This window comes from Lipotes vexillifer, unplaced genomic scaffold (genome assembly GCF_000442215.2).
Source record: "Lipotes vexillifer unplaced genomic scaffold, Lipotes_vexillifer_v1.1 scaffold376, whole genome shotgun sequence".
Classification (NCBI taxonomy): domain Eukaryota; kingdom Metazoa; phylum Chordata; class Mammalia; order Artiodactyla; family Lipotidae; genus Lipotes; species Lipotes vexillifer.
The window spans coordinates 289,557-310,949 of record NW_006785037.1 but is presented as its reverse complement, the minus strand read 5'-3'; the positions used below and the strand labels follow the sequence as shown (position 1 = coordinate 310,949).

At 45.3% G+C, this 21,393-nt stretch overlaps 1 protein-coding gene across 3 annotated transcripts in view; it reads right to left on the bottom strand.

The window, feature by feature from the left end:
- The window catches only part of MATN2 (matrilin 2), a 163,772-nt gene that overhangs the window by 134,526 nt on the left and 7,853 nt on the right, over positions 1–21,393 (bottom strand). For all 3 annotated transcript variants that reach the window (XM_007457154.1, XM_007457153.1, XM_007457155.1), the window contains exon 2: positions 11,522–11,689. In XM_007457154.1, coding sequence (XP_007457216.1) covers positions 11,522–11,663 — 142 coding nt within the window. In that variant the 5' untranslated portion in view covers positions 11,664–11,689. The remainder of the gene's footprint in view (positions 1–11,521; positions 11,690–21,393) is intronic.

The window sequence follows — 21,393 nt, the reverse complement described above, 5'->3', positions numbered from 1 at the left end:
TTTCCCTATAAATCAGCCTCCTCTGGATATACTGAAAGGAAGCTTGTCTGAGCTAGTGGTTTTAATTCCTGGCTTTTGAAAGATCTTACCCGGACTTAGTTTCACATCCTGGCTAGACTGCACTGGTTTCCCATCTGTAGCCCGAGGATATTGGCTGCCCAACCCCCTGGGCTTGTCCAATCTGCTTTAAAGACTCAGAAATGTGGTAAATTAATAAGTACCGCACCACTGAAGTCTTTGAACATGCTTCCCCGGAGTACATCAGTAACAGTTATACCACCCTGAAAGGGAAGATAAAGGGAACAGAAAGGAAAAAGAGGCTACTTAGGAACATGTCAGAGAAGACATACTGTCCTCCACAAACTGGGAAAGCAGGAAGCAAAGCAGCTTGTTACGGGGCTGAACTGTGTCCCCAAAATTCATAAGCTGAAGTCTACGACCTCAGACCGTGACTGTATTTGGAGATAAGGTCTTTAAAGAGGTGATAAAGATTAAAAGAGATCATTAGGGTGGGCTCTAATCCAATATGACTGGCGTCCTTATAAGAAGAGGAAATGTGGACGCAGACAGATACAAGAGGGAAGCCCATGTGAGGACACAGGATGCGGGTGGCCATCTGCAAGTCCAGATGAGAGGCCTCACTGTAACTGAGCAGGACCCTATGGGGCCTTCCTGGGACAGACCCCTCCCCATATCCTCTGCTCTAGCTCCTCTCTGAAGTACCCAGATAATAGTATCTCATGCATATTTCCTGGGTTTTTCAGATACTAAAAACCACCACCCAAACAGAAAAAATTAACTACTTGATAATCATGAGCAAGTAGCCCCCAGACCTTCTGGCACCTAAGGACTGATAATGTTGACCACCCTGCTACCTCACCATCAACAAATAAGGGAAGTGTAAATGAGCTGATCACATGCTCTGGGACGCCCCTCCTCACCTGGCCTTTAAAAATGCTTTGTTGAAACCCTTCAGGGAGTTCAGGGATTTTTCTGGGCATGAGCTACCCGTTCTCCTTGCTCAGCTCTGCAATAAACCTTCCTCTGCTCCAGACTGCGACGTTTTGGTTTGTTTGGCCTCACTGTGTCTCTGGCACACAAACTTGCGTTCGGCAACATCACCAAGAATCCAGTCAGCTGGCACCTTGACCTGGGACTTCTGGACTCCAGAATCATGGGAAAATAAATTTCTGTTGTTTAAGCCACCCAGGCTGTGCCACTTTGTTATGGCAGCCCTAATAAACTAATATACAACTCAAGTCTCCATAATATTTCCTCTCAAGAATACATGAAATGTTTATGGATTGATTATTCAGGCAACTTTTGAACTAGCTCTCCTTGTATCAATATTTTCAGTATCTAATAGTCATTAAATATTTAGACATGAATTTTTAAAGATGATTATTCTTTATAATCATTTCAAAAGAATATAAAATATCTTTTAATATTTTCAGTGGGGACTTGGAGAAAGATACAGAAAACATTTCATCAAATTTGCAAATGATTCAAACTTGCTAAGTTAAGGAGGAAAAATAAATTCGTTGAGAATGATGAACCTAAATGAAGAAGATAAAATTTAATACAAAAATTTTAAGTATTCCACTTACGTTTAAAAAAAATAGTTTGGTATATCAGGGGTCCCCAAGCCCTGGTACCAGTCCACGGCCTGTTAGGAACTGGGCCGCACAGCAGGAGGTGAGCAGCCAGTGGGCGAGCGGGCGAAGCTTCATCTGCCGCTCCCCATCGCTCCCCATCGCTCCCCATCACTCACATTACCGCCTGAACCATCCCCCACCCCCGTCAGTGGAAAAACTGTCTTCCACGAAACTGGTCCCCGGTGCCAAAAAGGTTGGGGACCGCTGTGCTATATGATACTAAGCCACCTGCTATAAAAGTTTAGTGACTTTTGTTGACTGCAAGCTCTACGTAAATTAACCAAAAAAGCTAAGGCAATATACCTGTAATCATTCTTTCACTCATTCAGTTAACATTGCCAGAAGTGAAACCCAGGTATTCAACAAATTATATGTTGCCAGTCACCAAAAATTTCGCAGTTTCTCCCTTGTTTAAAAAATGTTATTTCAAAGGCTCCTAAGGCAGATTTTTCTTGGAAAGCAAATATTTAACTTTTTGTTTTTAATAGAGGAGAAAGTCCTTATCTTTGAGTTCATTTCCTAATTCTGCAATGCACCTCCCCAGAATCCTGGAATGTGATGGTTTGCAGATGAGAGGTTTATTTAACCCCCTGCACACAAGGCCTTCAATATCCCTGAAGCCTGAGGAGCCAGTTAACTTCCGGGGCTAATCCAGGGGCTACAAAGTTTCATATGGAAGAAAAATCTGTCTCCTTAAAAGCACAGGCATTGGGACTTCCCTCGTGGCTCAGTGGTTAAGAATCTGCCTGTCAATGCAGGGGACACGGGTTCAAGCCCTGTTCCGGGAAGATCCCACATGCCACAGAGCAACCAAGCCTGTATGTCACAACTACTGAGCCTGCGCTCTAGAGCCCATGAGCCACAACTACTGAAGCCTGCATGCCTAGAGCCCATGATCCACAACAGGAGAAGCCACAGCAATGAGAAGCCTGCACACCACAAAGAAGAGTAGCCCCCGCTCGCTGCAACTAGAAAAAGCCTGCGTGCAGCAACGAAGACCCAAAACAGCCAGAAATAAATAAATACATTTATTTATTTAAAAAACAAAACAGGTATTTGGGTCCGCATCTCCTCTTTAAGGTCTTAACAAGTCTAAACTCTGCCATAACACAGCCTTCAGAGAGCCCTTCATCTTCACTTTTTTTTTCAAACTAAACATCCTCAGGTCTTTCAACTCTTTTCCGCATGCCCTGGCTTTAGACACTTTTCCTCTTTGCTCATTTGTTGGTTCATTTTCTCCTTCTCTAGGAATTTACTGAGTGTCTGTCACCTGGCATGTTACTAGCATCGCCAATACAACACAGACATCAACGCCAGCAATCAGTCACTACCAAGGCTGACAAGCGCTGGGCTGGGAAAGACGGGCATGCTGCGGGGATGTGATGTGGGGTACCCTAACCTAGAAGATTAGGGCTGCCTCCACATAAACCCGAAAGATGAGTCCAATTCGGCTGGATGAAACAGAGGAGGGAGGATTGCCAAAAAGGGTTTGAGCAGAGGAAATGTTATGTTGGCTTCTCCAACCCCGCCTCTGCTGCTCAGTGGTTGCACAACCTTGTGCAAAACATTTAACCTCTCTAAGCCTCAGTTTCTTCATCTGTAAAATGGGGATGATAATACCATAAAGGGAAGGGTGAACTGCCTAGCACAGTGCCTGGCACATAGTAGATGTTTCCCCAAAACGGGCAGCCATCGTTACCATTGTTATCATTATTATCATCAGGTGGGGAAACCTGGGACACAACTGGCTCCAGAGTGGTAAGGTTGTATGCCTCGCCCCCCAAGAGCAGCAGCCATCAAAGAGGAGAAAAGAACGGTGGCTATGTCACCCACCACGGGGACATCCTCCACTCCATCCCCCCACACATACCCACTGCAGGTGCCAAACACATGAGCAAGCTGAGGACCAAACATTCTGGAACTGAAGGAGAGAGTGAATGGAGAGGAAGGGATAATGGAAAGTTATGGAAGAGGAAGGGGATAAAGAGTTTACTAGAGAAGAGAAGGTGAGAGAGAGAATCTGTAAAAGAAAAAACAACCACGTTATACATTCATTGGGTAGGAAAGCTTTTAACTCTGTGGCTTGTTAGAAGTCAGATACTAATGCTTTTTGGAGTTTTCCCAGTATTAATCAAAAGATTGGAATGAAGAATTCACTTCATACAGTTTCTAAAAATTGAATGATAACAGAGACGTTAGTTTATACCTAAAACAGAGAGCACATGCAGGGAGGAATGAGATGAGATGTACTTTCTGCATCTGGGCTGAGCAGCAGCCATGACAGTCCCCCCATCAGGTCCATAATTCCGTCCTGACCGTATTACAGAGGATGCATAGAGGGGGACTGATAAAAGGGGGGGGGTGATTTTACTTCAAAGGGTTTATTTTATTTATTTATTTTTTTGTGGTACGTGGGCCTCTCACTGCTGTGGCCCCTCCCGTTGCGGAGCACAGGCTCCGGACGCGCAGGCTCAGCGGCCATGGCTCACGGGCCCAGCCGCTCCGCGGCATGTGGGATCCTCCCGGACCGGGGCACGAATCCGTGTCCCCTGAATCGGCAGGCGGACTCTCAACCACTGCGCTACCAGGGAAGCCCCAAAGGGTTTATTTTTTAAAAAGCCTTTGCTACAGGACTTCCCTAGTGGCACAGTGGTTAAGAATCTGCCTGTCACTGCAGGCGACACGGGTTCGATCCCTGGTCTGGGAACATCCCACATGACGCAGAGCAACTAAACCCGTGCGCTACAACTACTGAAGCCCGCGTGCCGTGCTCCGCAACAAGAGAAGCCACCACAATGGGAAGCCCGCGCACCGCAACAAAGAGTAGCCCACGCTCGTCACAACTAGAGAAAGCCCATGTGCAGCAACGAAGACACAACGCAGCCAAAAATAAATATAAAAAGCCTTTGCTATAGTTAAAACAATTTGATAAGCTCTACGCATCAACCTTCATTTTTATAATCAGTTCTAATGATAAAGACACACGCCAGCAACTGGATTCTTCAGATATGTGTTAATCGCTGCGCTGTAAGAGGCTCGAGTTCCCCCCTTTGCTAACTCCCCTTAGGTAGAAAAATGTTAGCAGCTTATTTTTAAAGCCCCAGAAAGGGTTGATTGACCAGGCTTACAGTTTGCTTATACTCTCCAGCTGCAATTTTCTCAGCAAATGTTTTTCATCCTGCATCTGGCTCGTGCCCCACAGCACCTCTTCCGAAGACCTTTTCCTCCTGCCCATCCCCACCCCACCTCCCAGATTTCTCTTCTAAGAAGGTTCTCAAACTGAGGTCTCCAGAAATGCAATTTCTCAGGCCCCAACCCAGACTTATCGAATCAAACACTTCAGGCATGGGAACCAGTGGTCTGAGTGTAACGAGCCCTTCAGGAGCTTCTGACACACAGTGAAGTTTGGGAGCCACTGTTCAGTTTCCTGATCCTTACCCACCACCCCCCGCCCCCCGCCGCCTCCTGCCTGATTCTGTTGCCCCACTCCCTCTGGCTCAAAGCTTCTCCCTCTCACCTGGAGAGGGGGGCAGAGAGTGGAGGGGGGGGGGGGGGGGGGGAGGGTTCACTACGGGAACCAGAGAAGGGACAACTGGAAGGCGGGAATCGGTGATGTCACCACGCCCCAGACAAGACCTGAAGGATCCCTGACTTCAGCCACCTCAGAGGAAAAGCGGCTTGCCCCGGGTCACTTGCTAAGAGGCTGAAACCATGCACAAGAGGATGAAATCAGCCACCTGTACGCCTCATCCTCTCAGGGGTCCAACACACGTGCGGAGCTTTCGCTGTGGGCGGGGCCAAAGCAGGGGCTCGAGGTCGGCGACCCCGGTGTTTCCCTTAGGAGCAGCCGCAGCTCCAAATACTGATGGGCATTTCCTGTTCTCAAAACTCCTGGACGGGGAGCCAGCTCGAGTGTGAGGTGCCTTTTTCTTTGTTCAAACACACATCTCCTGAGTCATGCATCCTCTCCTGGGGCGAGGGGCGGGGGCAGGGGTGGGAGGTCACCTTTTCATTCTAGGTTTTCAGAAGCTGTAACAAGTTTGCCAGATCGCTTTACTTCTCTTCGCCTTGGCTTCCTCAGCCGTCTGAAAATGAGATAAAGCAATAACCACCTTGCAGTGTTTTTTTTTGTTTTGTTTTTTACAGATCAAGTGAGCTAGCTTGTCCCTGCTCACAACAGGGGCTCAGTAAGTGAGACTACCTCCAGAGGTGTCATGAGACATGAAAAACAGTCCCTTTCTTCAAGGGTGTACAATCCGGTGCTAAAAGCAAGGCAAGTACAAAAATAACCAGAATAGGAATCCTTGGGTATGTGCCATTATTACCCCTCAGAATAAGGCAAAGAGGGTTGACACCTTGATAGAGGACCTGCAGTGCATGTGGCCCATCCCGGGATGGGAGGGTCCTGCCTGGCTGGCAGCGGGAGAAGGTGGCATTTGGCCTGGCCCTGGCTGATAACAAGCCTTGGCCAAGGAAAGATACTCCAGGTAAGAGGAAGATGGTGAACAAAGCCCTGGAAAGCTCAGGGAAGGAGACAAAAGTTGTATCCATGACAAAGTGGCTTCAGGGCATGTAAGACTGGTGGCCTCAATGGGTCTGTCCTTCCAGAAACCAGAAGCTCAGACGGCTTCCAGCATCTGCTTTTCCTCCTTCACTGAGGGTGCCAACAAATGTCAATTAGGGGGATTGCTTCAGGATGTGGAAATTCATTTACTGTCAGCCAATGCTTGAAAATGTTAATAATTATCAACCTAGGCGAAAACCTCCATTGGCAATACAGAGCAGGACATTCGTACGCTTATGCCAGCCAACTCCTTCAGTCACATTGCTAATTTAGGTGGTTTCAGCTCCTCATACAAAACACATTGCATTTTTACTCATGTTTTGATGTCAGGTTTAACTAGAGACGTATGCAGAATTGAAAATAAATGCCTCCTAATGTACTGTGATTTCCAAGGAACAGAATTTGGGGCTGTATACAGTGAGTTCTTAGATTAGCTTTATTAGCTTTATTTTTAAGTAGTAAATTAACTGCTATGAAGAAATTTCACTAAATTCTGTGACCTCCACCCTCGTACACCTCTGGAATTTTTCCTAGCAGAGTGTGTGGGGGGAGGGAGTGTCAGCTCCCACCATCCCCTACACACACTATGGGGTCACCCTCCTTTCAAATTTAATTTTTTTAATATTAAAAAAAACCCACAAACATGAATTCTTCGTGGGTGCTATTGATCCAAAAGGGGAATCTATTATAGGGAGAGGAAGTAGAAATAAAATGAGATAGGCTGGTAAATTTAGAAAAGAAAGCACATGTCAACAAGACTTGGTAAAAGACAGATGAAACAGGGGAGCCAGTGGGCTGAAGCGCAGTTTGAGTGTGTGCTCTCATTCCAGGAGTGAGGGGAGTCACCAATACACTGGGAGTTTGGGCAAGGAGGGTGAAAGTTTCCAAAAAGGCTGATATGCCCCCACTGGTTGCCCTGGCGACAGGTCCACCCCCATATGACTGTCATATAGTAAAGAGAAAAATGTGCACAAGCAAAGCAGGCAGCAGTTAAGGATGGGAAGCAACAGGACTTCCAGTTAGCACCACCTTGAGGGGAACTTAGGGAAGAGTCTGTGAGGGGACAGGTGCCACTGATGCAGGATGGGTGCAGAGGAAAGAACCTGAAGGCTCCCATGAGCTTAGGCTCTGCGTACAGCACACCCTGCGGCTCCAACTCCACCTGCCGGCACAGTTGCCTTGAAGGGACTTTGAGTTGGAGAATGTGCTCACTGGTTTTCCTGGTGGCCTGGGACTGCAGGCTCTCCCGGCCCTTTGCCCCAGCCCTGGAAGGCTTAGGCAGTCCAGATGGCACAGTAGGGGGTAGAAAAGGAGTCAGCAGTGATCGCCACTGTTGTCAGCTGAGAGTCCTCCAGGGACTCCCACCCCTGCAGCATGAAGCCCAGACTTTTCGTCGGAGCCCCTGAGGTCCTAAGTGAGCTGGTTCCCAACTCCTCTGGGCTTGTCCCCAGCTCAGACCACCTGCCTGACAGACAGGGTGGCCCCGATGGCTTCACCAAGTCCCGCCTCCGTGCTCCATCCTCACCCCTCTCCTGCCAGCTCCTCCCCCAGGTCCACATGGCCTCAACTTTCCCTAGGAATGTTTCCCGAAACCAGCCATTTACAAAGTGTGGTTTGGGGACCCCCTTCACAGGGTCCATGAGATCAAAACTATTTTTGTAACAGTACTAATGTTTGCCTTTTATACTCTCTCTTATGTGTGAACATCGTTCGAAATGTTTATTGATGTGGTTTTAGATTCCACATTGCAGTTAACCTTTAAGGAACTACCATTTGTCAAGTTTTGGTGTCCTATCGCAGAAGAATATCCATAATCACATGAAAAGGCTATTAAAAAACGTCTTCTTTTTCTGACTACATGTCTGTGTGAGGCCATAGTTTCTTCATGTAACCCAACCAAAACAATATTTCATGACAGACTGAATGGATGAGAAATGAGAATCCAGCTGTCTTTGATTAAGCCAGACACTGAACAGATTTGCAAAAATGTAAAATCCTACCATTCTTCTCACAACTTTTTTATTTCGAAAATATTATTATACAAATATTTTTACTTACATTATGGTTAGGTTATGGGTTTATTATTGTTATTTTTAAATTAATTAATTAATAGGGTTTTTTTTGGCGGTACGCGGGCCTCTCACTGTCGTGGCCTCTCCCGTTGCGGAGCACAGGCTCCGGACCCGCAGGCTCAGCGGCCACGGCTCACGGGCCCAGCCGCTCCGCGGCATGTGGGATCTTCCCAGACCGGGACACGAATCCGTGTCCCCTGCATCGGCAGGCGGACTCTCAACCACTGCGCCACCAGGGAAGCCCCCCCTAATTAATAGTTTTTAAAGTTCTCCATTTCAATTTCTGATCCAGTAAACCTCAGTAGACTTAACCCACAAAAATAAAAGCTCTTTGTTATCCTCAATAATTTTTGAGTGTACTGAGCTCACCTTCTTATACTGAGCCTACAGCAGGCAGAGTAGAGCTGTAACTTAGCTATGCCTCTCCCATTGCACACCGACTCCACCAAATTAATGACCTTTTTACATGTCTGTCTCCCCCACTGCACAAGTGTTTCCTGATGGCGGTTGTTCTTTAACCCCCTCATGTCTGGCACAAAGCAGAAAGTCCAGATGAATGAATGAAGTAGACGGGAAGCCCACATGGACACACATCACAGGCTACCGCCCGGGCAACGTGCAAACATTCATAGGAGGGCAGATAAATATCTGCATTATTTTTTTTTAACTGGCTCAAGTTGTTACTGGGCCTCTGACTTGAATTTAGACATAAATATTTTTTTAAAAATCAGAAAATTCAAACGAAAAATTAGCCTAAGAAACAATTCTGCTTCTACTCTGTTAAACTTTCAGAGACGCCCCATGCAAGCAAGTAACTGGGGAAATACACCACGCAGTGGATATCACAAATACAGCCAAAATGATTTGCCACAAAATAAGTGACCAGGGCAAGGACCACAACAAGCACAGCTTCTCCATCTCTGTTCGCTGTCAAAGGTAGACCAAAAGCAGATGGCACTAGAGGATCCAGGCCAGAGTCGCGGTGTTTGCCTTTGGTTTCACGATTCTCACTCACTCACCATGTTCCCAAGTCAAGCAGCCCTCCAGCATGTCAGGGAGTGGCCATGCCATCCCCTGGGGGGCAGAGATGTGCCATATCCCATCCCCCTCTCTGCCCCAGACACATTCTCCTACAAAATGAGAAAAGGGGAGGGGGAGGATACTGGACGTGGGATGGATGCCCTTAGCAAAACAGGATCTTTTACCTCCGAAGACAAGGGGTTTCTACTTCAGACCATGAGCTCAGGGTGAAGGAGAGGGCAGTGAATGCTGACAACTAGGGGACGCCCCGTGGGGGGGGGAGGGGGTATGAGAGTGTGTGAGTGTGTGTGTTTGTGTGCATGTGTGTGTACAAGTATGTGTCGGAGGTGGGGAGAGAAGAGCGAGAGCGAGAGCGAGAGCGAGAGCGAGAGCGAGAGCGAGAGCGAGAGCGAGAGAGAGAGAGAGAGAGAGAGAGAGAGAGAGAGAGAGAGGCAGGGGGTGGGGACGGCATGGGGGCAGAGATATTTGACACCAAGAGGAGTATGCTTTTCTGGCTAAGAGTGTAGAGTCTCATTCCAAAAGCAGCCCCATCAGAAACCCAACTGTGTAATCGCTGCTGCTGATCTAGGAATCAGGCATTTCCAGTTCTTTCTCTCTCTCTCTCTCTCTCTCTCTCTCTCTCTCTCTCTCTCTCTCTGTCTCTGTCTCCCACACACACACGCCTACACATCTCCACCACCTCTGTCTTTCTAGATAGCGAGATAGATGATAGTTAGATACATAGGTAGATGATAGATAGACATGTTTATCATATGATGGTATATGTTTATCATCTTGAAATTTGTTTTTAAAAAAACCCTTTAGGGCTTCCCTGGTGGCACAGTGGTTGAGGGTCCGCCTGCCGATGCAGGGGACACGGGTTCGTGCCCCGGTCTGGGAAGATCCCACATGCCGCGGAGCGGCTGGGCCCATGAGCCATGGCCGCTGAGCCTGCGCGTCCGGAGCCTGTGCTCCGCAACGGGAGAGGCCACAGCAGTGAGAGGCCCACGTACCGCAAAAAAAAAAAAAAACCCTTTAATCAGCGTACTAAATATCCCCCAGTCCTTTCCACATTTGCATAAGCCCTATGTTTATGTCACTATGGAAACAGATTCTCAAGAGACTAAAGACATGGAGGGCCCAGCATCATGGAGTCATTGTTTAGGTTAACACCGTAAAGATTCTGACCTCTCAAAACAGAGCTTTTTGTTCCTCTGGTCTCTAACTGTCATTTCGGATGCTGAGGCGACCAGACACTGGGCAGTTCTCTCAACGGCCTTCACAGGGGGTGAGGTTTTAGGGGGTACAAATATAAAACACAGTTTTGGAGAACAACTTCATGGAATGATGGTTGTGGTAAAGCTTTCATTCACTGCATACCTATAATTTACATATATTAATTATCTTGCTTTCTCCTCACAAAAATATTCCAAGATCAGCATTAACATTCCCATTTTATAGATGAGGAAACTGAACCTCAGAGAGGTCATGTTGCCTAAGTGTACACACTTGGTCAGTACCAGAGCCAGGTCCATGAACTCAGGTCCATGCCAAAACCCACCATCCTTCCACTGGCCAGCCTTCCTGTTACCCCCGCATCCTAGGCTTTCCAGAGCCCATGTTTAGAACCAGGCCCATACATCTATATTCTGTGTGTTTTCAGGACCTTTCCTTCCTCTTGGAGACAGAAAAGAATTCACCGGAAGAAAACACGTTCACTGGGTGAGCCTAACAGACCTCTAACATTTTCCATTTCTAATATCTTGATTCCACCTCTCTTTTGTGCCGGCTCCCACCTTCCCCAAACCCGCCTGCTCTGCTTCTCATGCTGCCAGGCAGGGAAGCATTATTAACACAGATTAGCCAGACAAATCCAATAAAAAATTCTCATAACACCCTTGTCCAGGTAAGTCCAACCAGGACTTTTTCAGATGAAAACTCGTGCCCTTGCTTATTGGAGAAAAGTCATGAGCTTCGGATTAAATGAAAAGCTTTGCAATAGAAGAGGTTTAATTTCATTTGAAAACCCGTGTACAACCACATTCTCAACTCAGGACGCACTCACTGCCAATGAGATGCCCTCTCCCCCAGCACGCCCAACACGGGACCCAGGGCTGGGAGAGCTGCCCCGACGGACACCCATCCCCTGGTCTGGAGGTCCACCCTCGACCACCTCTTCCTACTTCTGTAGGTGGAGCCCCGTCACTCACCCAGGAGTGCCGTCTGAGGGTGGGTCCGAGCATGTCTCCCTCTGGAGATGGACCTGGAAGGAGGCCACTCCCTGGCCTCAGCGGGTAGGAGGAGGATCTGTCCGAGGATCAGCAGAAAGCAGCCCACCAGCATCTTTTCCATCTTCAAGAAGACAAAGAGGGGCAAGGCTGTGACAAACACACTGGGAGAAGAGGGCGGGGCGAGGTTTCTGGGTCTCCCTGAACGCTAGGTGCTGCAGACTCGCCCCCGCCTTTCCCCAGATCAGACAGGCCACTTGTACTGAAAATTCCATTTGTGTGTATGACCCTCAGACCCACTGGTAGGTCCTTGGATACTCTGAGCAGGGCGTGCATAGTTGAAATTTTTGTCACTATAAGACTGAATGGAAAACTTGGGGAAAAAAGTCTACCCTGAAGTTTCTTTTCAATCAAGTTCATTATCAATTATTCATAGTCACATTCTATATCTTAGATTTGAAAAAGGAAAAACTACATCTGAGGATTCCAAGTAACAGTATTTTCTTAGTCTAATAATAGTGGATGGTACAAACTAATATATATGTTTCCCAAGGAATACATATACGGTTGCATAAGTTAGCATGACTTAGCCTCCTAGCCTCCCTGCCTTCCACACACATCTATTAAGAGGGAACGTGGTGCAGTGTTTTTAAGGGCTTGGACCCTGGCACCAGACCGCCTGGCTTTGAAGTGTCCTGGCTCTGACACTTGCTAACTGTGTGTGACCTTGGGCAATCTGTTTAACCTCCTCATGCCATGTGGGAATATGGTTAATTGGGTGACTTAATCCACATAGTGAAAGCATTCAGGATAGTGTCTGGCACACATGGGGAGGCGAGGACAGGCAAACAAGCAACAGCGTTAGGGGACCAGAGAAGAATAGGATCAAACGCAACGTTGAGCACAAAGCTCTCGGATGCAGAAAGAATTTTGACTCTTGAGTTGAGTTTCAGATATCCACAGGGGTGAGGGAGTTTCAACCAGAGTAGCACACTCTTGACCAGACTTTACCCGTTTTCTGTACTGGTCCTGGAGAGTAGCTGGCATGAAGGCTCTGGAGGAAAGATTCTGAGCAGGGAAGCGACATGGTCAGATCCAGGGTTTCCCAGGATGGCCAATCTCAGTGCTTCACATGGGATGAGAAAGGTACTTTCCACATGGTGAATGATGTTGCCTATTCTGCCTGGCAAACCCTCATGGAGAAGGCAATATCCTGGGACTAGGTTTAAACGTATTTTTCTTCTAGTTTCTATCATTATAGTGGGTATCATAGCAATTTATTAATTTATACAACTTAGTGAGGAGGAGGGAATATTTAAGGAGGAACAACATTTAAGGAAGATCATCTGCCTGTAAAGTCTTTACTAAATCCTTAACCTGTGCTTGGCAATTTCACCCAACTGATTTCATTCAATCTTCGTCTCTATCTTGCATAAATCAGAATTATTATTTCTGCTTTTTAGAGATGGGGAAACTGAGGCTCAGAGAAGTTTAGTAACTTGACCTAGGTCACCCAGCTAAAGTAATTAGCAAAGTAAGGATTCAAACCCAGGGTAAGAGGCTAATTTGCCAATTTACCGATTAGCAGAAAACTTGATTAGCTGTAGGTCAAGTCCCCGGAAGGCAATTCATGAAAAGCCATAGCTGTTTCACCACCAGAGGTGGAAACGGCAGGGCAGGGGCAGAGACCACTTCCTAAAACATGAAAAAATAATACTCAATAATTCAGTGAACTGTTTGCTCAGCAAACTGCTTTCAGGAATTGACCTGTAGATGAACCCAGGCCTGTCGACCTTCAAAGTCCACAGTTTTTCACACTTGCTGTGTTGAGCTAGCTCACTTTTCACTATGCATTAAAATTCTATTAAAAATAGCAGATGTTTATTCAGCACTTACTATGTGCCAGGCACTGGGCCAAGTGCTTTAAATTTATTAAGTCATTTAATTCTTACAGTAACTAGAGAAGTTCAATAATTTGCCCAAGGGTATGCAGCTGATAAAGGGGTGAAGCTCTAGAGCATTGCTAGTTCATTACAGATAACTACTGCCCACCCCTTATAAACAAATTAAACTCTTTACTAATTGGACTGTTCCCTATTCATAGCTTAATCTGCGAGATTCCTTTTTAGAAAAGGAAGAAAAAAGATTTTGCCTCTTTCTCTGATCTTAAACCTACTGTTTACTGTCAAGTTTCCCTGGTATTTATCACATTATATGTGACATTCTAAGTGTGTTATGTCATTTATATGTGATTTATTATCTTAATGATGTTCTCCTTCCTCCCATCTGAGCAAATACAAAGTCCACGTTTATTTCTTTTAAAATGTATACAACATGCTCTGAAGGCGCACGTCTATCCTGACACATCTGCAATTAAATCCAAACATTTAGAGCATGATGTGGTGGATAATTATCATTTTCAAAAAACAAATACCACTTCATGTGGCTTGGGTTTACTGTGGATTTCAAGAAGTGTCTGCATTTTCAAGTTACCATGGCTAACCAAAAGGCCCTGAAGATAGGTGAGGGATAGGGAGTTAAAAATAAACAGAAATAAACACTTCTAGCTGTCTAACCCTGAGAAGGTTACTTTCCCTCTCTCTGCCTCAGTTTCCTCATCTTTAAACTGGGGATAATGACGAAACCTGGTCGTTGCATGAATTAAATCAGCTCATATATATGTAAAGCACATAGAACACTGCCTGGCACATAGTAAATGCTCAAGAAGCGATAGCTACTTATTATTATTATCATCACTATGCAATCAAACCAATTAATATAAAGTACACATTGCTAATTTGTGTCATACTGAGCCATTTAATGTACCTTATATTAACTTTGATGCTTACTTATGACCACTCTAATAAAACAATGGCACACAAATCCATAATTTAAAAATACATGTTAGTATCTAAAAGTATTTAAAACTCTCTTTTTCAGAATGAAATAATGCCACTTGCAGCAACATGGATGGACCTAGAGATTATCATACTAAGTGAAGTAAGTCAGAAAGAGAAAGACAAATACCATATGATATCACTTATATGTGGAATTTAAGATATGACACAAATGAACTTATCTACAAAACGGAAACAGACTCACAGACATAGAGAACAGACTTGTGGTTGCCAAGGAGGAGGGAGGGTTGGGGAAGGGTAGATTGGGAGTTTGGGATTAGCAGATGTAAACTATTATATATAGAATGGATAAACAACAAGGTCCTACTATAGCACGGGAACTATATACAATATCCTGTGATAAACCATAATGGAAAAGAATTTGAAAAAGAATGTATGTATATGTATAACTGAGTCACTCTGTGTAGAGCACAAATTAACACAACACTGTAAATCAACTATACTTCAATAAAAGATTTTTTTTTAATGTTCTTTTTTCAAAATGCAATGGCACAGCAAGTCACAGTCTGGTAGAAAAGATTTACAAAACATTATCTGATATATCATTTATCTCCAGACATAAGCTCTTATAACTCAACACGAAGACAAACAACCTACTTGAAAATGTGCAAAACATTTGAACACTCACATTGCCAAAGAAGACATTCAGATAACAAATAAACATATGAGAAGATGTTCAACATTCTTAGTCATTAGAAAAATGCAAATTAAAAATCACAATGACATTCCATGACAAATCCACTAGAATAACAAAAATTTAAAAGACTGATATAACCAAGTATTGGCGAAGATGTGGAAAACTGGAATCCCAACACATTGCTGGTAAGAATGCAAAAGGGTGTAGCCACTTAGGGAAACAATTTAGCCGTTTCTCATTCAGTTAAACATACACTTCCCAAATGAGACAGCACAGGGTGACCAACTGGTCTGGTTTGCCTAGAACTGCCTGTGTTTTTGCACTGAAAGTTCTTCATCCCAGAAAACTCAGTCCTGGGCAAACTGGGCAAACCAGCAACCTAGATATTTACCCAGAAGATATAAAAACACACCCACACAGAGACTTATACTCAGATGCTCGTAGAAGCTTTCTTTGTAAAAGCTGAAAACTGGGAACAATGCAAATGTCCATATATTAACGGACAGATAAATAAATTGTGGTACGTCCATACAATGGACTACTACTCAGCAGTTAAAGGAATGATGTAATGAGTGAATCTCAAAATAATTAGGCTGAGTGAAAGCAGCCAGACACAAAAAGTATACATACTGAACAATTCTATTTATATGACATTCAACAAAGGGCAAAACTCTGTGACAGAAAGATCAATGGTTCCAGGGGGTGGGATGGGAAAAGAGGGTCAGCTACAAAGGGGCAGGAGGGAAATTTTGGGGATGACAGAAATGTTCACATCATGATTATGGTGGAGGTTACGTGGCTCTATACATTTGTCAGAACCCATCAAATTATACACTTAAAAGTGATGAATTTTATTGTTTTAAGTTGGACTTCAAAAAAGCTGTTTAATAGAAACTAAAAGAATGGGGAAAAGGATACTGTAGACAAGTCAACATAAAACCAGCATGGCAATATTCATATCAGACAAGACAGGCTTTTTTTAAAAAAATGCAGGGCTTCCCTGGTGGCGCAGTGGTTGAGAGTCCGCCTGCCGATGCAGGGGACGTGGGTTCGTGCCCCGGTCCGGGAAGATCCCATATGCTGTGGAACGGCTGGGCCCGTAAGCCATGGCCGCTGAGCCTGCACGTCCAGAGCCTGTGCTCTGCAACGGGAGAGGCCACAACAGTGAGAGGCCCGCGTACCGCAAAAAAAAAAAAAAAAAAAAAAATGCAATGGCAGTGAAACAAGAAAAAATAAGTCAGTACACGTAGCCCACATTAATCACTGTTTCTCAGGGCGGCATTACAGCTGCTAGCATTTGAAGAACAGGAGCCAGAGCCAGTTCCAACTGGAGAACAAAATGATGTTTGAGAAACAGTTCCTTTCACATATGGGTATATGAGAAAAATTGTTGTGCTGAGAAACAGAGGTTAATTCAATCAGAACAGATTCCATGAAGCATTTGGGGGAATGGAAAGAATATTTTTTAAAACAATTAAACAGCTTTGACTTTTGTTCTAGCAATTTTTCTCCTCTCCATGAGACAATGAGTCTTTTCATTTAGCTTTACCAAGAGTGCGGGGCAGAGAGAGAGAAGGAGATTGTTCTAAGCATCACTGTTTCAAGTAAATCGACAGATGCGTAGCATCCCATCAGAGCCAACACTATGTGCTGTGGGCCTTGAGAGGAGAGGCCTGGCTCTGTCACAACACGCTGCGACCTCAGTTAGGTGATTTAACTCTCTGGGCTTTAACTAGTCAGCCATGAAATGAGAGGCGTGGTCTGGAAGAAGCGTTTCTCAGCCTAAACCAGACCACAGGCCCAGGACAGGGGCCCAGGACAGGACAACGCTGCTCCCCTGAGGAAGATGGGCGTGACACCCTCTTCTTGTCCCTGCACAAGAAGACAAAGGAGCTAAGGCACTAATATTTTCTAAGTGCCTACTATGGGCCAGGCAGTGAGCTGGGTGCTTGTATATTGTTATCTCATTTGGTCCTACAGTCATTCTGTGAGGTGGACGAGGTCCCAATTTCATGGGAGGAACACCGGCGGCCACAGATAGAAAGACATTCTCCAAGGTCTCAGAGCTAGTTAAGTGACAAAGCCAAGATTCTACTCCCGCCACCTCTCAGGCAGCCAGCCTACTTGCTAAAAAAGAGATTTTGAGTCCCCTCTCCAATTCTGCAAGTTCTTAGACATCATATTCAAGAGTTTTGTCCCTCAAAGGCCACTCCATTGGAACACCAAGTGTGCATACTAACTATTCTGTGTTCAATGAGAACCAGTCACACAGGGCTGGGGCCGCAGCAGCCCCAGAGGCCTTCCTTCCTGTCTCCCACCTCAGACCAGAATCCGCAGCTCCCACAGGGCCGGCAAATGGAGCCCAACCTCCATTTAGATGTTGACATTTAGATGTTGACCTGACGTTGCCTTTCTGTGACTTTCACCCAGTGGTCAAGGCCTGCTTGCCAGCCCAGCCTTTCCAGATACAGACTCAAGTCCTTTCATGGTCAAGGTAACTCCATCTGCTCCGGTACCCGGACTGGAAACTCGGCCTCAGCTTCCATGTGTCCCTTGTGTCACCATCACATTCATGGGTGGACAAGCCCTGCTTTCCCGCCCCTGCTCCAGCCCTCCTGATGGTTCCCGCCACTGCAGCAATGCTCCAGTCTCTCTGTTTCTCACCCAGACTTCTCCAGAAGCTTTGGAACTGCTCTTCCTGCCTTGGGTCCTGCCCCTTCCGTGCTCAGAACCCACCTATGGCCTTACTGCGTAACATTCATGTTCAAGGCCCTCCATGACAGACCACTGCCCGCCCTACAACCATGGCAGTCCCACGTGCACCTCAGCCCCTCTACTGGTGCCAAAAGAATTCAGATTTCATCCATGCTGGTCCCTTGGCCTGGTCTACCTTCTGTATTATTCAAAAACGCATTCATTCCTAAAGGCTCAAGTCATACGTCACCCACCCTCTAAAATGTTCTCCGATTTTCCCAGCAAGGATTGACTTTTCTACGCACCCCTGACAACGGGTTTATGGTCTGCTCTAGCACTGGGTTTTTTGTTTGTTTGTTTTTGTTTTTTGGCCGCGCTGCGCAGCTTGTGGGATCTGAGTTCCCTGACCAGGGATCGAACCCATGCCACCACAGTGAAAGCACGGAGTCCTAACCACTGGACCACCAGGGAATTCCCTAGCACTGTGTTTCTTTTTCTTATTTCCATATCTGTCTCCCTGCCTAGACTCTGAACTGTTCCTTGAAACCACACTCATGTGCTAGATGCTGAATTTCATAACTAAAGTTTTAGAAAATAGGTAAATGTTGAACAAACACATTTATTGATCAACAAAAGATCAATAAATGTTGAATCAAATTGGCCCTAGCTCTGTACCTGACAACTGCCAAGGCCGAGCCCAGGTCTTCGTCTACATACTCTGTTTGCCTTAACGCAGGCAACCCCAATGGCTCTCTCCTATGATGGAAGGAGCCTCTGTCCCAGATTTCTCGGCCTTGAATATATAATTTTTAAATGATATAGATGAAATATCAAATATCTAGTTATAATAATTAAAGTATCCATTTAGTCATACATGCATATTCAAAACATTTGAAATTACAAAATATATATTCACTTAGAAATAATGCTTTATTCATTAAAAATGTTTCAGAAAAGTGTTTTCTCTCTTTCACGTCATAAAACATTTTTCAAATGCTTGCCTCTCTAACATCAGTATTTCAACGCTAAAGATTTGTTTGTTTTCTCACATCTTTACTTCTAGGTTGTCTGAGATACAGCACTTTCTGAATCTATATATGATGCTGTCACTGGAAATTTTATCTCAGACCACCAGTTCCCACTTATGTAACATGAGGACAGTTGTTGGGTTTTTTAATATGTCCTGGAGGCATAAATTCACCATCTCTGCAACTTACTCATCACTGTGTTGCTCTTAAAGTATCGTATCCAATGTCATCCAGCCCTTGCAATTGTGAAACTGTGCCCAGAGGAATAATGACTAAATTTGAGTTGATTTTTCTTTTACTGTTTTGGTCATTGACTTCTACATGTATTCAAAATTAGCACAATGACTGAGGACATTTCAAGCTAACGCGTCTTCCCCAAATAGTACTTTGTTCAACATAGTTGACAACATACTCAAATTGACATATTTGTCCTCAATTTGACTGAGGACATTTCAAGCTAACGCGTCTTCCCCAAATAGTACTTTGTTCAACATATTTGACAACATATTCAAATTGACATATTTGTCCTCAATTTGACTGAGGACATTTCAAGCTAACGCGTCTTCCCTAAATAGTACTTTGTTCAACATATTTCACAGAGTTCCACATACTTTGAGAGACTTTGCAAGGACTCACACATACAGCAATTTCCTCTTTTGCAAGGAATCATTTTCTGGGGGAAAAAAAAACCCTCACCTCATATTTTGGAATACATGGTCATTCCTACCTTATCTTTCCTCCCTTCCATTCAGTCAAGCACCCTGTTCTACCACGTGAGGTCTCGCATGCCTTCTCCCTTTTCCATCCATACCAAGGTCACAGCCCTAGGCTTGCCCCTTATCCATACTGGCAAGACTACAAAGGTCCTGGCAGACACTGCTGGTTGCCCCCCAATATCCTCCCCTCCTTCTTTAGTAATAGAACTCTCACTTTTTAACTGGACACATAATGGGGCTGGAATAAAGACCAAGACGCCCAGTCTTCCCTTCTTCCCTATCAGGTGACTACATGGGGGTTAGGGGGGATGGAAGTGGATGCGGCGAGTACAACTTCAGAGAAGTGTCCTTAAAGGAGGGGTGGAGGGATGACCGCCTTGCTTCTTCCTTCCTGCTGGCTGGAATGAGCACATCCTGGCTGGAAACCCACCAGTCATTTTGAACCACGAGGCACCATGAAAATGGAAGTCATGCTGCATGGTAAAAGTGACAGGGCACAAAACTGCGGGTCCCCGACCCCATGCTCACTTTGGACACGCTGCCTCCAGGCTTCTGGACAGAAATAAACTTCCGTCTTCAGGTCACTGTCATTCCTGTTTTTTGTATAACTTGGGAGTTGATCATAACCCTAATTAATTGACTGTTTCTAAGTCTCTCCTATTGACTCCATCTGGCACCAGCTGAATTCAATCTTCCCAACATACTATCATGCTTATCACGCGCCTGCTCAAAAACTATCAGTGACTTCTACATACCAAGCCGATAAAATCCAGATTCCTGGGCTTCCCTGGTGGCGCAGTGGTTGAGAGTCCGCCTGCCGATGCAGGGGACACGGGTTCGTGCCCCGGTCCGGGAAGATCCCACATGCCGCGGAGCGGCTGGGCCCGTGAGCCGTGGCCGCTGAGCCTGCGCGTCCGGAGCCCGTGCTCCACAACGCGAGAGGCCCGCGTTCCGCAAAAAAAAAAAAAAAAATCCAGATTCCTTAGCTTAGCACTCAAAGTCCCATAATCTGGCCCTGTCTTACAATGCTAACCTCAGAAACACCCCCATCCATTCCACCACACACACACACACACACACACACACACACACACACACACACACGCACACACTAAACCTCCATTCCAGCCTGGTAGCTCCATACAACGTCTCTTACTCGCCGCTGGTTGGATTGAGCTGAGGACAACGAAGATACGGGGAGGGAATCACTTCCTTTCAAATTGAACTGTGAATGGAAACAACCTTAACAAGAGAACAGATACACTGTGGTGGAGTCATATAATGGGCTATTATACAACCATAGAAATGAGTGAATTACCGCTTGGTGCAATATCATCATAAACTTACAAATATAATATTGAACAAAATTAAATTCAAAAATGGACAAAATGAACCTACAATCTTAGGAATCGGGATAGTGGTTACACTTGAAGTGTCAGTGCACAGAAGGAGGCGTGAGGGGGGATTGTGGGGTACTGGGAATGTTCTGCTGATTACTCAGGATGCTGACTGTGCACGTTCATGAAAAATAATCCAGCTACACGCCAGATTTGTGCACCTTTCTATATGTATGCTTCAGTAAAAAGTTTACTTAAAAAACAGGCAAACTAAGTTAGAAGAGCAGTTACCTTCAGGGGGAGGTGATAATTAATTGGGTAATTGTGGGCACAAAGGGGGGCTTCTGGGGTGCCGATCTAGGAGATGGTTACATAAGAGTGTTCATTTTGCAAAAGAGCCATTGTACTGTTCCCTTATGGTTTGTGCATCTTTTTATATGTTCTTTTGATTAAAAATTTACTTAACAAGTGAAGTGTGCAGTACTACTCCTGCCACCCTTGCTCTCTGATCATGCCATGGACAA